Source organism: Staurois parvus, unplaced genomic scaffold (genome assembly GCF_062004578.1).
Source record: "Staurois parvus isolate SC_StPar_1 unplaced genomic scaffold, SC_StPar_1.0 ptg000137l, whole genome shotgun sequence".
In the NCBI taxonomy this organism is placed as follows: Eukaryota; Metazoa; Chordata; class Amphibia; order Anura; family Ranidae; genus Staurois; species Staurois parvus.
In genome coordinates this window covers 11076322-11099992 of record NW_028317933.1, presented here as the reverse complement: position 1 = coordinate 11099992, position 23671 = coordinate 11076322, and the positions used below count along the sequence as shown (strand labels likewise).

The 23671-nt window shown below is 43.9% G+C and overlaps 1 protein-coding gene across 1 annotated transcript in view; it reads right to left on the bottom strand.

Annotated features, from left to right (window-relative positions):
- Positions 1-23671, bottom strand: part of DLGAP4 (DLG associated protein 4) — a 255491-nt gene that overhangs the window by 101076 nt on the left and 130744 nt on the right. Inside the window, exons 3-5 of the mRNA XM_089673346.1 lie at positions 10910-11966; positions 5771-5979; positions 1857-1971 (exon numbers count right to left, since the gene is read on the bottom strand). Of these exons, the coding sequence (XP_089529472.1) occupies positions 1857-1971; positions 5771-5979; positions 10910-11908 (1323 nt within the window). The 5' untranslated portion in view covers positions 11909-11966. The remainder of the gene's footprint in view (positions 1-1856; positions 1972-5770; positions 5980-10909; positions 11967-23671) is intronic.

Here is a 23671-nt window from a genome sequence, read left to right as displayed (position 1 = left end):
GGGGGGGTCTATACAGAGGGGGGACTATACTTGGTGGAGAGCAGGGGCATATTTACCACGAGGCGGCATTTTTCAGGGGGCGGTACCACTGGGGCAGGGAATTGGGGGTGGGGGGGTGTCGGCAGCGGTCGATTTTTGTGTTGCCTAGGGCAGCACAAAACCTAAATACACCACTGCATACAGCAGCAATGGAAATTGGCAAGATGAACATTTGGGCCCTTTCAGGTCCACAGCTCAGATCCCATTCCCAAAACCTGTGATCTCTGTTCCTACAGTCCTTTTTTAATTTCAAAGGATCTGAAGAAAGAATTTTCTTGGCCTGCAATCACGTTGTCTTATCACGCTGGGAGAATGAAAAAGAGAATCTACTAAAAAGAGAAACCGACTTCAAACGGCAAGTTCATCTGCTGTCTATTTATGAATAGAAATTAGGACATTTATATAATTACAAAAAATATATTTCGGATCAATGTAGCCAATGCCAGCTGCAGTGACAATGTTCTTGGAGATATTTGTTTCAGTTGAGTATGATTTTGCTTCTCAAACTGGCTGGGCCTAGTATATAGCAAAGTGTACTGTAGTGTAGTGCCCTCTTTGGGCAGCAAGACTTTGAGTCTCTACTTGCCACAGGACCCCTTTACTACCGTCTGCTAATATAATATATTTGTACCCTGTATAAATGTAAAACATGAATGCCACCATTGTTTTCTCAGTGGATATGCCAATACAGATGTAATCAAGTATGGGCAAAGCCAAAAGCAAGTGGAAAGGGATTAATACTAGGCATCAGGTTGCACAGAATTTAGTGATACACCATATCTTCAAGTAAATCTGCTCTGAATATGAACATTTAATTATGTAAAAATTCTAAACAAGCCATAATCGAGCTTTAAAACAAACCATGCCTGATCTCTCCAGCTGCACCAACCATATATTTACATTAAAGGGCAGCCAAGATTGTGGTGCAATGTAAAAAAAATATGAAGAGAGCTCTTAACTATAGCTACAGAGGTGAATGAGTGCTTGTTTTAAAGTACCTTTAGGAAGATTTAACATCTCTGTGGTTACTAATGGTACAGAACTATCCTCTATTTTACTGAAAAAAAGTTTTTTTGTTGCAGTCTATGTGCCTACTAGAGACTTCTCACTGCAGTTTCTCCAATGGCGACACAGACTACAAATAAAAATAAAACCCTTACAGAGGATTTATGCCCCTATCAACGAGTGGACTCCACCAGCAAATCCACCTGCTTAGCGGGGGATCTGTCCGCAGGCAGATGACAGCCCACTGTTTTCTATGGGAGGTCAGATGTAAATGGTCCGCCTGTCCATTTACATTCTACTGTCATCTGATTCGCTAGACAGATGGGGATATGATCCCCATCCATCTGTTTTTTTTGGACCAGATTGAATCAGATGCAGGTGGGTGTATCCGCCACTGCATAGAGGACAATAAATGGTCTGATTGGGTCTGCCCTAAAGTCCAGCCGTGTGAAAGGGTCCTTAATGTCCCTCTGTGGAGATTTGCCCTCTCTATTTGTCCTGGGAATGGAAAATAAATAGGAAATCTAAAATGTTGGAGCTCTCACTAGAACAGGAGATGACAAATATTCCAATGTGGACACCTGTTTGGTTGACAGTTACTTTAGAGGGGATTTCCTCTTACTTCCTGTTGTGTCTCCAGGAAAGGAAGAAAAGGGAAATGTCCCCAGGCCACAGACATGTTTTAACCGTCTAACACTCAATCCAAAACCGAAAAAATATAGCTTCAGATACACTTAAGTACGGCAAGAACAGTAAGAAATGTATATACTGTATACTATGATACAAATTCATTATTATCTCTCTCCTCTCACCTGGCAAATGCTGCTCTCTTCTGTTATACTCTCCGTTAGCTGATTGTAATCTTCTTCCCAACTGGAGAACTTTGGGGGAGACAGGATATCCATGGAGTCCACACGGTCCAGACTCCTGGGGAAACATCCCAACATATTGATAAGGAAGAAAAAGAAGCCAGAATCTAAATATAGCATATTATGTTATATAAGGTCATAGGAAAAGTTAGACTTTCAAATTTGTACTATGCATATTTCTAGGGTGCCACAGACTAAAAGTAGGTTCAAGTTACCAGGGCTTGGTTCAAGGTCAAGGTCCAGGGCTTAGTTTCATGTACGTTGGCCACTTGTACTGCAGTGTTCCTATAGCTACAAAATGTTCTAACTGATCAGCTCTATACAGTATATCTAAGTGTTGATTGTCCACTGTTTTTTCCTAAAGAATAACAAAAATGTACCACCCCTCATGAAATCAAATCCAAGATCATCAGGATCTGAAATAGGGTCTTGGGAATAGACTTGGGAACCTTTTTTCTGCATTTCAGCACTCAGATTTTATGGTAATTACCAAATTCCCAGGACTGTCAGGACTTCCAGAATGGCCAGTGTAACTGTTGGGCATGTTGCCGTGTGTCAATGTGCATTGCCAATGCTGGCCGTGTTTCCTGACCTGGAGTGTACTTAAGCACCAGTCTTTGAAGTGGCTAGTTCTGTCTTATCTCCAACTGCACATGAGCTACACTGCTATAATACTTGTTAATCTGCCTGCCTGTTGCAGACCCATGTCTGGTTCTAACAACTCTCTTGCCTGCTGCCTGCCCCAACCCATGCCTGGACCTGACTACTCTCTTGCCTGCTGCCTGCCTCGACCCTTGCTTGGACCTGACTACCTTCTTTCCTGCCACCTGCCTCAACCCATGCCTGGACCTGACCATTCTCTTGTCTGCCAGCTGCATTGACCTCTGCTTGGACCTGACTACTCTCCTGTGTGCAGCCTGGTAAAGAGTCTCTACTTGGTAGCCTCCACTTGGTAGCCTCTCCATTCCAGCCACTCCTGAAGGCCACAACTTGGTTGCAGATTGCAGCACAAAACTAGGGTTACTAGGCATCCAACCCCTCTCCACCTTCACTTAGACTCTGTGCCACGGGAAATCCCACCAGGGGGCACCATAACACTGGTACTGAATGAAGCCAGGACTGTCAGGCCGAGTGATCTCACCTGCCAGTTGATTTATAGTGGCAGGCATGACTGGGAGAGATTTTGGTTGGGAGAGTGTGTTCAGGCAGGTAAGCGCTGAACTTCTGTACTGGGGGGATGTTATTTTTATTGCCACAGCCAGCTACTGACCACCAATGCTGAGAAGGAGGATGTGGTAGGTTATCATTGCAGCCTACCACGGACCACCAGTGCTGGGGGTTTAACGATACTACCACTGACCACCAATGAAGGGGGGGGGGATTATTGCATCCACTTATACCAGCGCTGGGGGTTATTATTTCTTAATATGGCACTAAAGCTGGAGGTTATTATTATGCCAGTGGGCTCTATTAATGAAGCACAATTTATCTCTTTAGGAAATGCGGTAAAATAACACTTAGCGTTCTTAAAAAACTTTTTTTTTGCAATTCAATAAAAAAAGCAAATAAAATAGTGCATGCAGTGATGCAGTATTTTAAAATTTTAGAAACAAAAACAGCATGCCACCCCCAATTCATACCAGGCCCTTTGGGTCTAGTATGGATTTTAAGGGGAAACCCATGCCAAAATTTAAAAAAAACAGTGTGGGGGTCCCCCCCAAAAAAATCCATACCAGACCCTTATCTGGGCATACAGCCCGGCAGGACAGGAAAGGAGTGGGGACAAATGAGTGTCCTTCCCCCATCCTGAAGCATGCCCTCAACATGGGCGGGTGCTTTGGGGCAGGACATGAGGGCATGTGACCTGGTATGGTTCAGGGGGTTAGGTAGGGCGCTCGCTTGTCCCCCCCTTCCTGATCTGCTGGGCTGCATGCATGGGTAAGGGTCTGGTATGGATCGTGGGGGGGACCCCTTGCCAAAATATAAAAAAAACAGTGTGGGGGTCCCCCCCAAAAAATCCATACCAGACCCTTATCTGGGCATACAGCCCGGCAGGACAGGAAGGAGCGAGGACAAATGAGTGTCCTTCCCCCATCCTGAAGCATGCCCCCAACGTGGGCGGGTGCTTTGGGGCAGGGCATGAGGGCATGTGACCTGGTATGGTTCAGGGGGTTAGGTAGGACGCTTGCTTGTCCCCCCCTTCCTGATCTGCTGGGCTGCATGCATGGGTAAGGGTCTGGTACGGATCGTGGGGGGGACCCCACAGCGTTTTTTTTTTTTTTAAATTTTGGCATGGGGTTCCCCTTAAAATCCATACCAGAGCCGAGTGTCCTGGTAAGGATTGGGGGGGGGGGCCCACGCTATTTTTTTCCTCAATTTTTAATTGCCAGCAATTCTTTTGTTTACATAATTACATTCAGCGGAGAACTGACAGCTGATGAGTCATCGGTTGTTAAGGATGCGGCAGCCAACCATGACAGTTACTGGTTGTTAAGGATGCTGTTGGCAACCGGCTCCTTAACAACCAGTTGAAATCCACCACATTCCTAAAGTACAGCATGCCTGGACCACTACTTAATTACTACTGCACGCATTTTCTAATTTATTTCCTTTTGTTTACCGTTGTTTTATGTGGTACTTACAGAGCGTTTGGAGCGTTTAGCAGTAAATACCACAAAACAGCATAGTGAATTGACAATTACAGGATTACCGGCGATATTTAGGGAAATTGTGTCCGGACCCTTGAATACTGCATGCGATCTGCTTTAGTGAATTGAGCCCAGTACAACATCCACTTTACTAACCATTCCATATCTGCCACCCCTCTCTGCCAATCCCTCCACTGGCTTCTCATTGCCCAACGAATAAAATTCAAAACATTAACAATAACATTTAAAGCCATTTATAACTCTGCCCCAAATTACCAATCTTGTCTCCAAATATCAGCCAAACCGTACTCTCCGCTCCTCCCATGACCTCCTACTCTCTAGCTCCCTTGTCTCCTCCTCCCATGCTCATCTCCAGGACTTCTCCAGAGCCTCCCCCATCCTTTGAAATTCTCTACCCCAATTTATCAGACTATCGCCCACTCTGCTCACTTTTAGGTGATCTCTGAAAACATATCTCTTCAGGGAAGCCTATCCTGCCCTCAGCTAATAATGGAATCTTCTATTCCTCCTAGCAGTCCATCCCCCACAGTTATTACCTTTTGTACCACTAGCCCCTCCCTCTTAGATTGTAAGCTCCAAGGAGCAGGGCCCTCCTAACCAGGGGCGGACTGACCATTTGGAAACTCGGGCACTGCCCGAGGGCCCGGGGCCAGTAGAGATGCCCCTGGTACCTTTTTCATAGGCTTTTCTGAGTTTGGGCAAGGACATAGGGGCCCCATGATCCCCTATTGCCCGGGGCCCCATGAGTTGTCAGTCCGCCCCTGCTCCTAACCCTCTTGTTTTGAACTGTATTGTTGCTGTTTTGTCTTCCGTTATATTGTAAAGTGCTAAGCAAACTGTTGGCGTTATATAAATCCTGTATAATAATAATGATTATTACTGAAAATAATTTGGATTTATGGGGGAAGGGTGTGTGAAAAAAATGGGTCCCAGATATGCTTGGTATGCCATTCGATATACAAATCCAGAAAAAAAAATAAATAAATTGCTTTTCATTTTGCATTTCAAAAAACTTTGTTACATTACTACTGTAAATTTCTTAGCTTGGGCAGCTCTGTATTTCTACATGTCTGCCACAGGGTGGTGCTAATTATTCAAGCAAACCTGCATGTATAGCCCATTATCCTGCACTATACCTTAGGGATCTACTGTAAATACTTGACTTCATAGTACAAGTGGTTTGGTTACCTCTGCGTGGTGCTTTCGCTCAGTGACTGCTGTGTGGCCTTGAGGTAGCTCTGCCTCCTAGCTGCAGTTTTTGGGGATGGTTGTGGGCTTCCTTCTGAGTCCTCGCTGTCCGCATCCCCCATAGCTTTAATGTAGCTTCCGCTGCGCATTCGCCGACATGGGATGTCATCATCCTTCATTGGGCCCCCAGCCCAGTCCCCGCCTGGTACCTGTAAGGCACATATATGGTTAAAATACATATACATGAACAGCTAAACTGCAAAGTAAAACAGGATTTGAGTTATAACATTTCCTAAATGGGATACATGGAGGTTCTGCTTCAATAAAAGTAACCCATCAGAATTCTGGGCCAATATACAATACACAGATAAATGTGGTTCTGTAATCATTATTATACCATTAAATTTACTTTTTAGCACATGTAATATAAGTACCTGAATTAAGCCTGATATTGGCCACTTTAAGTCCCTGTACAGCAGAGCTGGAGTGTGAAAAGAAAAAGCAGCACAAGGAGCCAATCAGTGCAAATGCTGAAAAGCAGCATGCTGATAGGAGGAGAAAGCAGAGTGACAGAGAGACAAGCTCATCACTGTGCTGCTTCTCTTTTCGTTGGCCAGTCACAGACTGGTCCTGTTCCAAGTCTATCTGGGCTCACAGGAATTGGGTTGAATGATGCTGTGCATCAGACTGAGGACATCTAGCAGCAGAATTTAAAGTATTACAGGGGAAATCTCTGGATTGAAGCTGAAAATTCTGTGAAAATGTTTCTATGTGGGCTCGTTTACTTGCTATGTGGGCTCGTTCTGAGGATTGATACACACTTTGATTGCTTTTCAGAGGGCATCTGACAAGCAGTGAGGTCTCACCACCTGATTTAACACTGGAAATGCAGCACTACCACACTGCAATCACATACATTGCACACAGCCTTGGTGCGACTGCAGCATGACCCCATAGGACTTACATTGGCCACATGAGGTGGCAGTAACACCCGCTGAATTTGACAGACTGTTTCGTTTTTGCTGTGGCCACAGCATTTGTACAGCCATGAGTGTCTGGATGTCAGTGGTTAGAGGAAGGCAGTAAAATGTCAGTTCAACTACCTTGTTTTACCAACCCCGGGCCACTTGTGTGAACAGGTTCCTAACAAACTCTAAATATTTTTTCTTCCCCACACAGTGGGGCTGTGCCTGCACTGCATGGATTTCCTGCTCGTTTTTATCTAGGGAATTGGAGTGCTGAGAATTACTCCCATAATCAGCCTATCCTGCCAGACCAGTTCCTTCTGCTCCTGCCCACACCCCCTGTGGCCTAGTGGTCTTGTGCGTTGGACTGTTCCTGACGGCATCACACCCATAGACTGGCTCTGGACATGAGGACAGCAGGAACAGTCCACCGCAGAACATGGGGGAGCACCATTTTCTGGAGGATCGAAGGATCAGATGAGTATAGTTTCTGTGTTTACCACTACAAAATGAGCAGTTAACCCATGCAGTGTGGGCACTACCCCATTGCATGGGAGAAAAAAAATTGTTCTGCTTTAATGGTATATTGTTTTTTTTCTTGTTAGTTTTGTCTGGAGTTCTGCTGTAAATGTATACCAGCTGGAATCTGAATGGTCTGTAACTTTCCTCTTTTCAAAACTGACCCCCGCTGTTCTTTTCCAATAAAGAACTGCAAGAAGCTAGGCTAATGTGGAAAGGGCAGTAACAAGCCAGTTTTCAGTTTGCTTGAGTCAGATTATTGAAAAAGTCATTCTAATTGGCTTCTTTTAAAGTGACACGAAACTCATACAGTTATCAGCATGCAATATGTTTTCATGATAGTGGTCCTTTAAGATCTGGGATTCTGCCATCTTGCAATGTAGGTACAGTAATTAAGGCTGTGTGTAAAGAACTTAACTGCGCATAAAAAGTATTGATTTTTTCCCCTGAATTTGAATATAAGCCAACCCTTGAACTGTCATCTCAAATTATTCTGATGTAAGCTTGAAGAATTGTTCTATAGATGGAGAGTTCTTTGCGTATTTTGGGGGAAAAAAATGACACTTTAATGCCAGCCTGTCCAACCATCGCTCTTTCCTCTCAAGACAGTTGGGCATTAAAACCTTATAGCTTGAATAGCATGAAACTAATCATATGTCATTGTTAGAAAGCTATGTGAGTACTTTAAAGCAATGTGTCTGTAAATGTTTTGAGCTGTCCTCAATCTTTTGGGCAACTGGCAATAAAAAATAATGGGGTGCCAAATATACTTACAGCACCTAACAAACAAAACATAAAAACATTGTTGGTCTGAATAAGCTGAAGCCAGTATACTATTTAAAAAAAAAATGTGAACACTAAAATACTATGAAACAAAACATGGGTACTAATTGCCTTACAAATCGATCAGCCATAATTTCATGACCACCCACCCACCTAATATTGATTAGGTCTCCCTTTTGCCACCAAAACATCAAGACATGGACACCACTAGACCTCTGAAGGTATGCTGTGATATCTGGAACCAAGCCATCAGTAGCAGATCGTTCAAGTCCTGTAAGTTGCGAAGTGGGTCCTCTATGGATCAACTTCTTTTTCCAGCACAACCCATAGATGCTCGATTGGATTGAGATCTGGAGAATTTGAAGGCAAAGTCAGCACTTCAAACTCATTGTTGTGTTCCTCAATCCATTATTGACCCATTTTTGCAGTGTGGCAGAACACATTATCTTTCTGAAAGAGGCCACCACCATCATGGAATACTGTTTCCATGAAGGGGGTGTACTTGGTCAGCAACAATGTTTAGGTAAGTGGTCCGTGTCATGTAACATCCACATGAATGGCAGGACCCAAGGTTTCCCGGCAGAACATTGCCCAAAGCATTACACTGCCTCCCCGGTTTGACTTCCCATACATCTTCCTGGTGCCACCTCTTTTCCAGGTAAGAGCACATGCACCCAGCCATCCACATGATGTAAAAGAAAACGTGATTTATCAGCCCAGGGCACCTTCTGCCATTGCTCTGTGATTCAGTTCTGATACATATGTGCCTGTTGTAGACACCTTTGGCTGTGGACACAGGTCAGCATGGGCACCCTAACCGATCTTTTGTCTACACAGCCCCATACACAACAAACTATGATGCCAATTTTTTTCTGCTTTCAACACACCAAATTCATGGACAACATGTTTACTTGCTGTCTAATATATCCTACTAACTTTCAGATGCCATTGTAAGGAGATAATAAGTGTTATTCACTTAACCTGTGAGAGGTCATAAAATGATAACTAATTGGTATATATACATTTGTATATAGATAAAATATAACTAAGGGTAAAATGTTTTTTTTTTTTAGTTTTGGATAGGGTGGAGAGGGATTAGAACACCTGTCAGTTTTTCTTGCTGTCTGTGCCCGTTACGAAAATTCATCCTTTCTATTTGTCCTGTTTACCATTATCATTGAAAGTTGAAGTAAATGAAAATCCCACATTTTGGGTTGTCCGCAGAAAAGTAATAGAGGGGAAGTTTTCCAATGGGGACACTAATTCCCTTAATTTGTAGGGATTTCCTCTCACTTTCTGTTTGGCTATGCGACAGGAAGTGAAGGGAAATTGCCACAATGGGACACATATGACAGAAAAAAAACGACAGGGGTTATAACCCTCCATTACTCTATCCAAAATGAAAAAAAATTGCTTACAGTCCTACTTTAAAAATATGTGAACATCCATTCACACATGAAAGTTCAGCTGCATAAAACCAGCTCCATAAATACATGGTTTGATTAGTTTGATGTGGAAGAACTCGAGTGGCCTGACCTCAACCCTAGTTTGGTTAACCTCAAACAAACTGGGTCTTCTCATCCAATATTAGTACCTGACATCACAAATGCCCCTATGGCTGAATGGGCATAATCCTGGTGGTATTCCTTCCTAGAATATTAGAGGTTATTATAGCTGCAAATTGTGTCGACTCAACATCAATATCCTTGGTTTTGGAATCAGATGTCTAACAAGCTCATGTATGAGTGATGGTCAGGTGTCCACAAAAGTTTGGCCACATACTGTATAATATATACAGTACAATGCATCCATAAAGTATTCAGTATAAATTATTCTGCTGCACTGAAGGTTACCAAGAGCATAGTGGCCTCAATAATTCTCAAATGGAAGACGTTTGGCACAAACTTCAAGCGGGCTTTTATGTGTTTTGCACTGAGGAGGGGCTTCTGCCTAGCCACTCTGTCATAAAGCCAAGATTGGTGGAGGGCTGCATTGATGGTTGTCCTTCTGGAACTCTGTCCCATCTCCACACAGGATCTCTGGAGCTCAGTCAGAGTGACCATCGGGTTCTTGGTCATCTCTTATACTAACACCCTTCTCCTCCAGTTGCTGAGTTTGGCCAGGCAACCAGCTCTTGGAAGAGTCCTGTTTGTGCCAAACTTCTTCCATTTGAAAATTATGGGGGCCACTGTTCTCTTGAAAACCTTCAGTGCAGCAGAATGTTTTTGTAGCCTTCCCCAGATCTGTGTGTTGCAATAAGCCTGTCTCTGAGCTCTGCAGTTAGTTCTTTTGACTTCATGGCTTTTGTTCTGATACAGTATACATTGTCAGCTGTGAGGCCTTTTATAGAGAGGTGTGTGCCTTTCCAAACCATGTCCAATCAATTTAATCTACCACCGGAGGACTCCAATCAAGGTACATCTCAGCAGAGATCAAGAGAAACGTGAGGCACCTGAGTTAAATTTCAAGTGTTGCTGCAAAGGGTCTGAAAGCTTATGCTGATGTGATATTTCAGGGTTTTCCATTTTCATAAATTTTCCATTTATAATTAAATTTTATTATATTTAATAATAACCTCAAATATTTCCTGAGCTATCCAGTGCTGATCATCTTGTGTTTTTACAGGGTAAACATTGAATCCCCATCCCCCCCCCCCCAACTTCCCCCCAGAAATACTAGTCAAGTCTAACTCTAACATGCATGTGTCCTGGTATGCCAATGACTGGAGGACCATGTGTATTGTTCAAGTGCCAGAAAATGTGGACTGCTTCCTCTGAGAACACTACTGTGGTACTAGAAGGTACCGGCACTGCTACACCAAGGGTTCACCCAAGTACAGCACATGTGTGTTTGGTATGTGCTCAATACCAACCTGCAGATACTGGTAGCTGAGGTCCTGGTGACATGATTTGGACTTCAGTAATGCTTTGTCTATGGTGGCTGATGCCTTCTGACACACCTCTCTGGCGTGACTCAGTGTTAGTGTTGACCAAGACCCTCTCTTCAATGAGGCCGTCGAGCTAGGAGGGACCATTTCATGGGGTGTAGGCAGAGGGGATAAGGTGAGGGATGGAGGCTGGAAGGGTGTGAATTTGAGGTCATTATTGCTTTTGGACGCCTTTAACATACTTTCACTGATAGTGTTATACCCGCTCAAAAAGTGTCTTGCTCCGTGATCTGGGCGCCTTCCAAGAGTCATCATGCCCGCTGGGTTGCGGTAGCTGCCCGTATCACTGTCTAAGTTATCATCTGAACTCCACCAGCCAGAAACCCCTCCTCCTCGAGCCTGACCTTTTCCATCCCCCTTGCCACGTTCTTTGCTTTTACTCCGTTTTGTTCCTTTAGTATCTTCTGATGACCCCTTCTTTCCATTCACACTGGCCCTTCCACCACCCTCAAGGGACTGGGATTTTGCAAAGAGTTTTTGTACTGAATGGACAAGGTGCCGGATGCGTCCAGGACTTTCACTGCGGTCCTTTCCCTCTGGGTCACCCCGTTTGAACTGTAGAGTGCTAAAACCGTCTCTGTGAATGGGTAACTGTTTCTCAAATTGGTCCAAAAGGCTGGCAGGAAGGCGGTTGATTTTGGCAGGTGGTGCATGGGGGGTAGGATATGGTGGAGTCTCCTCAGGAGGTTCATAATGGGAATTAAAGTGAATTCGGGGAAAGGTGCTACTGTTTGAAAGCTGGTTGTTGAGAGGGTACAGGCAGTCAGGGTGCAAAGAATTATCGGGGTATCGAGGTTCCGGAGGATAGGCCTCAGTGGAGCTGATCAGATAAGGGGTCCGCTCTGGTTGAACATATAAGGAGTCTGAATGTGAGTCCAGGTTTCCGGACAGGTGCCGGCCACGGGCATCCCCCAGACCCTTCATTGCAGTCGGCACCTGCAGATCATCTCGTCACAGGTTGCTGATTTGGCTTTCAGAAGCCCTGAAAAAAAAAAAGAACTTTATTTTACAAAATTCTAAGATGTCATGATTTAGAATAACAATCAGGAGACTTCTTTCAATATGTGGAAATGCAATATAAGATGCATACAAGCAGTATAAGATAGTTTCCTGATTATTTTGGTGGGACCGGTAAGTAAAAATCTATTGATTGACTTGGGTATGTTGGACTAATAGACTACTGTACACACTATGAGCAGCATGTGCGGGTGCCTGCTTGGCAAAAAATGTTACGGCTTTATTCAATAGAAAGTTCTTCTTATTAAGTGCTAATTCTTAAATGCGGTAACTCAAAGGAATCAATCAGAATCCACTCAGCTGAAGCCGGTACAAGATGGATTTTGATTGGTTGCTATGTGTTAGTGCACTTAGGAAATGGCACTTAAGGAAATCTTTATTGATTAAGTTTGCAAATGCCCATAGCCATCCCCAAGGTAATGTAAAATGGAATCTGGATCTCTTCTTTCACTTAGTTTAAAATGCTAAAGGAAAACTTTTGGTAAGAAAGTATTGAAACAGCCATTGCTAACTTTTCAATCTGAACATAGTAATTCCCTGGCTGCAATGCTAACCAATTACTTCATTCATTTCCAAGCCACTGACTTTAACCCCCCCTATGTTATGGAGATGAGGAGATGGGAAGGTGTTCTGTAGTCCAGCAGGGTAGAATTCAGACAGGCTGACAGGACTGCTTGGGATTTCAGTGCAGCGGAGGCAGCATCGTCAGCTTACTACAGGAAGTTAGGAACACACTGAATTTCTGGCAGATCGAAATATTTGTTTTTTATTTGCGGCATTTTTAAAGAGACAATACATGGAAAAATGTGCCTGTATTGCAAAAGATGTACTGCGTTTTTTTACATGCTAAGGAGAGTGTTATCCTACTCACATTATTTGATTTATATGAACAATGTATTCATACAGTATTATCTTTCATATAGGTGTTCTCCAATTTTGAAGTTCTTTTTCTTTGTAGAATATTTTATTTCATTGTCTCTGTGTTTTACAGAAACATAAAACAGATCAGCTAAGAATTCTTATCAGTGCATTAATGTTTGAAAATATGTTTCTGTGTATAGCTTGTAATAATAAATGTCCATGGGGGCAGACACATTTTCTCATTACGTACACAGGCTCTGCGATCCGCTTTTCAATGCTACACAGTGGTTGTACATTACTGCTGCTTCTCACAATGCAAATCTATGAGTCAGCTAACTTATTGAAAACAATTCACTCCCTGTGTGGCTGATATCTCATCCCTGAAGCAGGATGATTAAAGTGGAACTTTAGGGAAAGAAAACAATTGGTGAACAAGCAGGATGGATCTACTAAAGGCAAACAGACTGTGCACTTTGCAACTTCAGTTGTACTCATTTTCCCTAGAGCTTAGTGAATGTGATAAAGCTTTACTTTGTACAGAATATCCAATCAGGCGCATGGATAAAAAAAAAAAAAAAATTTTGGTTGCGCATGATTTGATGATGGAAATCAGCACAGCTTTACTGCATTTAGTAAGCTCCAGGGAAAATGGGTGCACATGCACTTACAAACCGCACAGTCTATTTGCCTTTAGTAAATCCACCCCAATGTCTCTTCTGTTTTAAAATTTCTTACCTGCCTGTCTGCCCTGTATATTGAGTTGAACATGCAATGCCAGAATGGATGAACTCCCACACATGCATGGCAATGATGTGATGTCAGTCCAACCAATGAAAGTGGCCAAAGATTTGTATGGAGCAGGGGCGGGCTGACCATTTGGAAACTCGGGCACTGCCCGAGGGCCCGGGGTCAGTAGGGGGCCCCATGAGATGCCCCTGGTACCTTTTTCATAGGCTTTTTTGAGTTTGGGCAAGGGCACAGGGGCCCCATGATCCCCTATTGCCCGGGGGCCGCATGAGCTGTCAGTCCGCCCCTGGTATGGAGTGAAGAAGAGTATACAGTAGTTCCGCTTTAAGCAATTGTAACATTTAATCTAACAATCCGACATTTAATACAAAAATGTGGAACATCTAGAATGCGGAATTGTGGTCGCAAGAACTACGTTAAACACTACTATATACGTATTTTCAATAATTATGTACTAATTATGTATAGCACAATCACTGCGATGTGCTATTTATCAGGATGTGCATGATTAAATGATTAAAAATGATCACATTCGCATACAGTGGGGATCGAAAGTTTGGGCACCCCAGCTAAAAATTTGTATTAATGTGCATAAAGAAGCCAAGGAAAGATGGAAAAATCTCCAAAAGGCATCAAATTACAGATTAGACATTCTTATAATATGTCAACAAAAGTTAGATTTTATTTCCATCATTTACACTTTCAAAATAACAGAAAACAAAAAAATGGCGTCTGCAAAAGTTTGGGCACCCTGCAGAGTTAATATCTTGTACTGCCCCCTTTGGCAAGTATCACAGCTTGTACATGCTTTTTGTAGCCAGCCAAGAGTCTTTCAATTCTTGTTTGAGGTATCTTTGCCCATTCTTCCTTACAAAAGGCTTCCAGTTCTTTTAGATTTCTGGGCTGTCTGTCACGCACTGCTCTTTTAAGGTCTATCCATAGATTTTCAGTTATGTTGAGGTCAGGAGATTGTGAAGGCCATGGCAAAACCTTCAGTTTACGCCTCTTGATGTAATCCTCCATAGATTTCGAGGTGTGTTTAGGATCATTATCCATTTGTAGAAGCCATCCTCTCTTTAACTTCAGCTTTTTCACAGATGACATCAAGTTACCATCCAAAATTTGCTGAAATTTTATTGAATCCATTTTTCCTTCTACTCGTGAGATGTTCCCTGTGCCACTGGCTGCAACACAACCCCAAAGCATGATTGATCCAACCCCATGCTTAACAGTTGGACAGAGGTTCTTTTCATTAAATTCTGTGCCCCTTCTTCTCCAAACGTACCTTTGCTCATTCTGGCCAAAAAGTTCAATTTTAACCTCATCGGTTTACAGAACTTGTTTCCAAAATGCATCAGGCTTGTCTATATGTTCATTTGCAAAGTTCAAACGATGATTTTTGTGGTGAGGACGTAGAAGAGGTTTTCTTCTGATGACTCTTCCATGAAGACCATATTTGTACAAGTATCTCTTTATAGTGGAATAGTGTAACTCCAGTGTCTGCCAGATCTTTCTGGAGGGATCGTGCAGTCAAACGTGGGTTTTGAATTGTTTTTCTCACAATCCTGCGAGCTGTTCTGTCTGATATTTTTCTTGGTCTTCCAGATCTTGCTTTAACTTCCACAGTTCCTGATGACTGCCATTTCTTAATTACATTCCGAACAGAGGATATTGACATCTGAAAACGCTTTGCTATCTTCTTATAGCCTTCTCCAGCTTTGTGAGCGTCAACTATTTTCAGTTTTCTAGACAACTGCTTAGAAGAACCCATGGTGCTGATTGTTGGGGCAAGGTCAGATGAGTCTGGGCATTTAAAACCTTTGAGATTGACATCACCTGGTCTTCCCAGACGATGATTGAGAACAATCCATGACACTGGCAGGTCTCAGCTTGGCAAAGGGGGCAGTGCATGCTCTAAATTCTGCAGGGTGCCCAAACTTTTGCAGATGCCATTTTTTTGTTTTCTGTTATTTTGAAAGTGTAAATGATGGAAATAAAATCTAACTTTTGTTGACATGTTATAAGAATGTCTAATCTGTAATTTGATGCCTTTTGGAGATTTTTCCATCTTTCCTTGGCTTCTTTATGCACATTAATACAAATTTTTAGCTGGGGTGCCCAAACTTTCGATCCCCACTGTATCTATCTGTAAAAAATAAAGCTAAACTCTAGGCAAATATATAAGACACAAATTATTGCAGTTATATTTTTATTAATAAATAATGACATTTAGCTTTTTTAATGCAGATAGTGTAAATGCCTGGATTTGATATGGTATCAGCCCGTTGCAATCATCTATAGAGCAGTACCCACCCTAGTAGTGGAAGGGACAGACTCAAGAACCAACCAGGTGTGTTGCATGCATATGTGTTGACAATGAACATGTTAATAGGAGGAGAGCAGAGGGGTGCCTTTATCAGTCTGCTGCTTCTCCTTCACTGTCCAGTCAGTTTGGCTGAGAGTGGAGAGAGCAACCAACTGTATTTTATAACTCAGTGTTTCCCAATGACTTGGCTGTGACAGTCTCGGAGTGTGCTAGTGGTGTGGAGAGGTACCGGGTCCCCCCATCTTCACCTACACAGTGTGTCAGTTCTTTTTAAGGCCCTGTGTGAAACGCGTTGTCATGTCAATAAGCTAAGCTTGTGGTCCAGCCTGGTACGACGGCCAACTTCTACTTCCTCCTGGAACCTGTAACGTCAGTTCTGGTGCACTGCGGTCCCCGGTCGGGACAACTTGATGCTTGTGATCACCCTGTTTCACCACTCATCCTGGGGCAGGGGCTCAGGTGAGCGGATATTCCACCAAGGCCAGATATTGGGTCCACTGCTGTCATTGGAGGATTATATGCTTTTAATGATTCACTTCTATGGAATAAATTTACACCCCTTTGAAGAACTTTGTGGGGTCATCATTGACTATAAGCCTAAGTTTCCTCAGCGCTGGTCTTTTTAGAATCACTTATCACTTCATTCAGTGCGGCATTAGCAGCTGAGGACAATTGGCTTTCAAATATCTGGGTTTTTAGCGCTTGGACTTTCTACTTTTACTGTTTCCCAACTAAAGTGCTTTCTGGGTTCCCCCGCAGTGCCACTAGCATGGGGCCAGTTTGCCATGGATTAGCGTCATGAGATGGCATAGTGCGAGTGGGCTAGAAACAGCACCATAACAACCAATGATACTCTAAGACAGGCAGCATGCAGGGTGACCACTTCCAGCATTTAATAGAAGATGCAAGACCACCTCCTCCAGACCTCCTTCCATTTCCCATCCTTAGCCACACTGCTGGAACCAAAAGGTAGGGTTCTGATGTGAAGAGGGGACTGTGCAATTAGGGGGACTGTGTGATTAAGGGGCTCTGTTATGGGGGGACTGTGTGATTAGGGACTCTGTGATGGGAGGCCCAAGTGACAGAGGGTTCTGTGATGCAGGGGAATGTGTTATTTGGGGACTCTGTGATGAGGGAACTCTGATGTGATGGGGACGGGGGGACTTTGATATAAAAGGGGGACTTTGATGTGATGCGGTGACCTCTGACATGATGAGGGACTTCTGATGTGAAGGGGGGGCCTCTAATGTGAAAAAGGGACTCTGCTGTAAAGGGGGTTCTGATGTGATGGGATGACTTCTTCTGATGTGATAGGGGGGCCTCTGATGTAAAAGGAAGAAATTTGATTTGATGGGGAGACCTCTGATGTTATGGGGGAACTTCTGATGTGAAGGGGGAACCTCTGATAGGATGGGAGGATCTCTGATATGGTGAGTGAACCTCTGATGTGATGGAGGAACCTCTGATATGGTTAGAGAACCTCTGATGTGAAAGGGGATCTCTGATGTGAAGGGGGATCTCTGATATGATAGGGGAACATCTGATGTGATGGAAGGACCTCTGATATGATGGGGGAACCTCTGATATGATGAGAGGACCTCTGATGTGATGGGGGGATCTCTGATGTAATGGGGGGATCTCTGATGTGAAGGGGGGATTTCTGATGTGATGAGAAGACCTCCTATGTAAAAGGGAGGGCTCTGATGTGATGGGGGGACCTCTGATGTTATGGGGTAACCTCTGATGTGATGGGGGGACTTCTGATGTGATAGGGGAACCTCTGATGTAAAAAGGAGGACTCTGATGTGATAAGGGGACATCTGATGTGATGGGGGAACCTGTAATGTAAAATGGAAGACTCTGATGTGATAGGTGGACATCTGATGTGATGGGAGGACATCTGATGTGATGGGGGTACCTCTGATGTGATGAGGGGACCTCTGATGTGAAGGAGGGATCTCTGATGTGATGGGGGGACCTCTGATGTTATGGGGTAAACTCTGATATGATGGGGGGACTTCTGATGTGATAGAGGAACCTCTGATGTAAAAAGGAGGACTCTGATGTGATAAGGGGACATCTGATGTGATGGGGGAACCTGTAATGTAAAAGAGAAGACTCTGATGTGATAGGGGGACATCTGATGTGATGGGAGGACATCTGCTGTGATGGGGGTACCGCTGATGTGATGAGGGGACCTCTGATGTGAAGGAGGGATCTCTGATGTGAAGGGGTGATCTCTGATGTGATGGGAGAACCTCTGATGTGAAGGAGGGATCTCTGATGTGAAGGGGTGATCTCTGATGTGATGGGAGAACCTCCAATGTGAAGGAGGGATCTCTGATGTGAAGGAGGGATCTCTGATGCGATGGGGGAACCTCTGATATGATGGAGAGGACTTCTGATGTGAAGGAGGGATCTCTGATGTGAAGGGGTGATTTCTGATGTGATGGGAGAACCTCTGATGTGAAGGAGGGATCTCTGATGTGATGGGAGAACCTCTGATGTAAAGGGGATGTCTCTGATGCAATGGGGGAACCTCTGATATGATGAGAGGACTTCTGATGTGATAGGGGGACCTCTGATGTGATGGGAGGGCCTCTAATGTGAAATTAAGGTGATTGTGTGTCTTGTTCCAGGCTCAGGTTTTCCATTGATAAGTAACATTTATGTTTTTTACATTTTTGACTGGGTTACCACAGGATTTTACATATTTGTGATGGGTGACATGACTGAAGAAAAGGTTGAGAAATTATGCTAAGGGTAAGTGGTATCATCCACCTGGCTGTACTGCTTTTGGGGCTGTGCAAATCTCAGAAATGGATGGATGGACTGAAAGACAAATACTCTGGAAGATAAAACAGCTTCCTTCCTTCAGTTTTAAAATTCATAGATTCTGCAGAGAATGTATTTCAATTCTATTTTTCATGCAGCCTGGTTGCACAGACTCTCCTTTCCCCTGGAATCCTTCTTCTGTCTCTGGGTCTATTCTCTGGTTTGTCAGATTCTCGCACTCATATCCATGTATTGTCTCTTCTTATATCACTGCCCTTGTGACTATCTCTCCCTCTCACCCATCCCTGGCATCGGATTAGAGATAAGAACAATTACAATTACAGTTTCTCTCCTCTCGCCCCCCTCCACATGTTTTCTATACAGCATGTAACAATGGGCAGGGGGATAGGATGCTCCCGATGCCAGGGATCATGGACTCACAATCCTAACGGCTTAATCAGAATATTAATCTTTCCAGTTTAACCTTTCTGACCGAGGTGTACAAGTCTCACTTACTCTCCACCAGGGCTGCTTCCTCTGTGCTATATATCTGGAAATCAACACCAATGTCTCTGTAGCATGCACAGATATGTATCACTCTGCCCTTGTTTATAATGGACAAGGCTAGATATCATCCCTCCTCACCATAGGACCTAATTGACACAAGATCCATTCTCAATTTTTTTTAGATCAGGGTTCAGTAAATTCTTCCAAAACCTTCCATGCCCCAATAGAAAAATAAAATTTATACTCACACAATAATGGTATGGGAAAACATGTACTGAAATCCTGGAAGGCTCTGGATGGGACTGGGTGTCATCGTTTGGGGATGGTGGTTGTGAAGTGGGTTAGAGGACTCTGTGGCAGATAGGGTGGCTGGGGGAGCGCTGTGGGACCCTTTTGAAGGTTGGGTACATTATGGAAGGCTGAAGGTTATGCAGCAGGCTGGGGGCACTGTGAGAGGCTGGGTGGCACTTTCGGAGGTTGGGGGATGAGGACACTGTGGAGGCCTTGAGGTACTGTGGACCACTATGGGAGATTGGGGGAGCACTATGGGAGCTGGAAGGCACTGTGAGAGGCTAACAGATTTGCAGCTGGTTGGAGGCCTCAGAAAAGGGAGGTCTGGCAGTGGGCTACATTTCGGTGGTTGAGGCCCACTGCTCTAGGTAATGCACAGCTATCTAACTGTCTTTTTATCCCTGTGCAGGCAATGTTGACAATTTCCTAAAAGCCTGATATATCTGAGAGTGGGCTGCAGTCTGCTCATGACTCCAATACTAACAGACCAGCTGTGGGGACACTGTTGACCAACCTTTCTTTTAGGGGCGAGCAAACTTATGCAAATGTCAGCTGGTTCCTGATGAACCAGCTGAGCTTTGATTTATGAGTGGCACGCTGTTGGCGCCACTCTGCCCAACGTTCTTCGATCTGGAAATTCGCCAACAAATTGTCAGCCAAACAGGAGTCCCATCCAATCACAAAAAAAATCTATGTTTTTGAATTCATGTTGAAGTATAACTAGTAACAAAACTTTTTTTTTTTTTTTAGCTTTGGACAGAGTGGAGAGGTGTCCTCGCTGGGCAGATTCACCCTCTCTATTTGTCCCATTTACCATTATCATTGAAAGTAAGAGTATTAGAAAATCCCAAATTTTGAGTTGTCCCCAGAAAAGTAATAGAGGGGAAATTTTCCAATAGGGACACTAGTTCTGCTGACCTGCGGATTTCCTTAAAGTGATACTAAACATGCCATACTTACTTGCTCTGTGCAGTAGTTTTGCACACAACTACCCCAACCCTCTTCTTTTCGGGTCCCCTGCCAATGCTCCTGGCTCTTCCCCTTTGAGCAGTGCCCCCAGAGAAAGTTGCTTGCCCTGGGGAGCACCACTACGTACTCACATCCAAGCCGTTGATCTATGCGTCCATAAGACACATAGAGCCGCAGCTCGGCCTGCCCCCTGCTCTCTCCTCATTTGCTCACTGGCTGCGGTTGATAGTAGAGGGAGCCATCGGGCTCCTTCTGCTGTCTCAGCCAATGAGAAGAGAGAGTCCCCATACAGCAGAGGCTATTGTGAACATTGCTGGATTGGAGGGAGCTCAGGTAAGGATTGGCGGGTGTTGGGGGGAGAGCAATTGAGCCATCAGAACCACTTTAATTTGCAGGGATTTCCTCTCAGTTCCAGTTTTGGCTATGGGACAGGAAGTGAAGGTAAATCTCCCCAATAGGACACAGATTGCAACTTGAATTCTATACGCTACTTGAATTCTATACTCCCTTACGCTACTTGAATTCTATATTTTACCCTTTAACTGTAAAGCATGGCATTTTTTGCATCTGCTTATGCTGCACTGCAAATAGAGGCTAGAGGACCCAGCTGTTGAGGATGGGTAGAGGGAGACTGGCAGGGGAAGTTCAAAATTATACCCAAGTGGCAGAAGCACAGGTGTGCTGCTGTGCACAGAAATACAAGGCTACAGTGGGTACAGTGAAGAGTGAGCTACTGGCAGTGGATGTAGAAATCATACACACACATGCCCAAGGACACGAGGACCGCGGTATTGCGTCCATAATCATTACTTTCTGTGGAGAACATGTCAAACACAAGTCATCAAAATCTCATTGACTTCAATTTAGCAGTCAACGTGGCAGATCTTTGGCTGCATTTGACCTGCTTTGCATTGTACTGAGTATCTTTTGACACAGCATGTCCTGTTAGAGTGCATTTGAATTGCATTCAAAGCAGGTAAAACACAGCCTTTTCTTGTCAAATGCTACGTTTTCCATTCGAATAGTAAATGCAGCATTTGAAGGAACACCCGTGGACATGAGTCCTATAACTGTTGCACCATTTCTTACATCCATTGTCCTTTTCTATTACACTTCCAGGAAAAGCATTGATTATACCTAGTCTTATGCCTAGTACACACGGTCAGAAAATCAGATGACAAAAATCACTTTCAGAGGGATCGTACGATAATCTGATCGTTAGCAAACAGCTTTTGACAGCCAATCATGATGGTTCATGCGACAATATCTGAAGGGACAAGTGCGAAAAATGTTCTCAGAACAAATGATTTTCGTTTATTCAGTACAGTATATATCTGTAATAAATGGAGTGACCACGCATGCTCGGAAACGAAAGAATGCATTACAATACAATACAATACAATACATTACATCACTTCCAAAGTTGTATTCTGTCTTACAAGAATGGTCATAACCTTAGTAACCTCTTCACTTCTGATATGAAACTAGCATGCAAAAATACCCCAGACGACTATTTGTTTGATATTCTCATTGTGTGTATGGGGCATTACACAAGATTCTGGAGGCTGTTCCTGGAGAAACGTGTCCCTGGATGTGTCCCCATTTCATCAATAGAGTCTCCAGCCCAGAAGTTGTGTTGTCATCTACTTGGCATCTTGTCGCAAGTTCAGACCTCATGAGTCTTTGGCTGCCTGTTCTGGCAGAGGAGAGAGGAGGGCATAAAATAGCTCCTGTTTAGGTTTCATGACATCAATGTGCTACTGACTATGACATGATCCATCCTCCTGGCTTGTGCAGTCTAAATAGCGGTAGGTAAGGAGAAGATGCCACCTTGCTCAACTTGGGCACAGATTTCATTGCGTGTGTGCCACGAAGGAGTACATCAGTACAAGCATTTACTTTACATTGTAACTATGTAGATTCCTGCCGCTGGCATTCGCACCTTGGCAAAATGCCCATGCAAATGTACAGCATATGGCATTTTTCTGCACCGAAACACACTGTGTACACACATAAAACAAGCCCTAAAATTGGATCAGACAGAATCTGGAACACCTGTGCATAATAACCAATCGGCTTCTAGTTTCCATTTGCTCAGAAAATGAGAGGTACAAGCTTATTGGTTGCCGTTCACATCTAGTCCAGATTCTGACTGCTCCAGCCTTAAGCCTTGTACACATGATGAGAATATTGAACAAATGATCATCTGTTTTTTTTTGCATGTTAGTCTCATCTCAAGGTTAAGTTATGAAAGTTCTTGTAAGACAGAATACAACTTCAGAAGTGATGTAATTTATTGTATTGAATTGTAATGCATTCTTTTGTCTCTGAGCATGTGCCATCTTGGTCACTTGATTTTTTACAGATGAATACTGTACTGATTAACCACTTCCCCTTCACCCTATAGCAGGAATACTGCTACAGGGCGGCAGGGGTGCGCAAAATCATATATATATATATATATGTGTGTGATTTTGCAAGTCTGGGTAGGGGGCGCTTGCGCCCTATCCACGCCATCATTCGCGGCCCTCGCTGTCAATCACCGGGTGAATACTCGCCGGCACCCGGTGATCGCTGAGTATTACCGACGGGGGAGAGAATTGTATGTAAACAATACAGTTCTCTACCCTGTCAGCTTTTGCACACTGCTTTATATGGCTCTGCATAGAAGAGCCATACAAAGCAGTGTGCTTACAGTGGAAAGCACACACACAGCATACTGTGAAACAGCACAAAGCAGGGGTGGACTGACCATTCGAGAACTCGGGCACTGCCCGAGGGCCCAGGGTCAGTAGGGGGCCCCATGAAATGCCCCTGGTACCTTTTTATAGGCTTTTTGGGTGTGTTTTGAGTGTGGACAAGGACACAGGGGCCGAATGATCCCCTGTTGCCTGGGGGCCCCATGAGTTGTCAGTCCGCCCCTGGAACAAAGCACACAGTTAGCCCTTTGATCGCCCTAGATGTCCCCTTCCTGCCTAGTGCCATTAGTGCAGTGTCAGTGCTTTTTATTAGCACTGATCACTGTATTGGTGTCACTGGGGAAGTCAGTGACACCAAGTCAGTTCCCCCCAGTGTCAGAATACCCGCCGCAGTCCCGCTATAAGTTGCTGATCGCCATTACTAGTAACAAAGAACAATTTCCAGTATACAGTATATACCGCCATTTCTAAATGCTATAACTTTCACGTAAACCA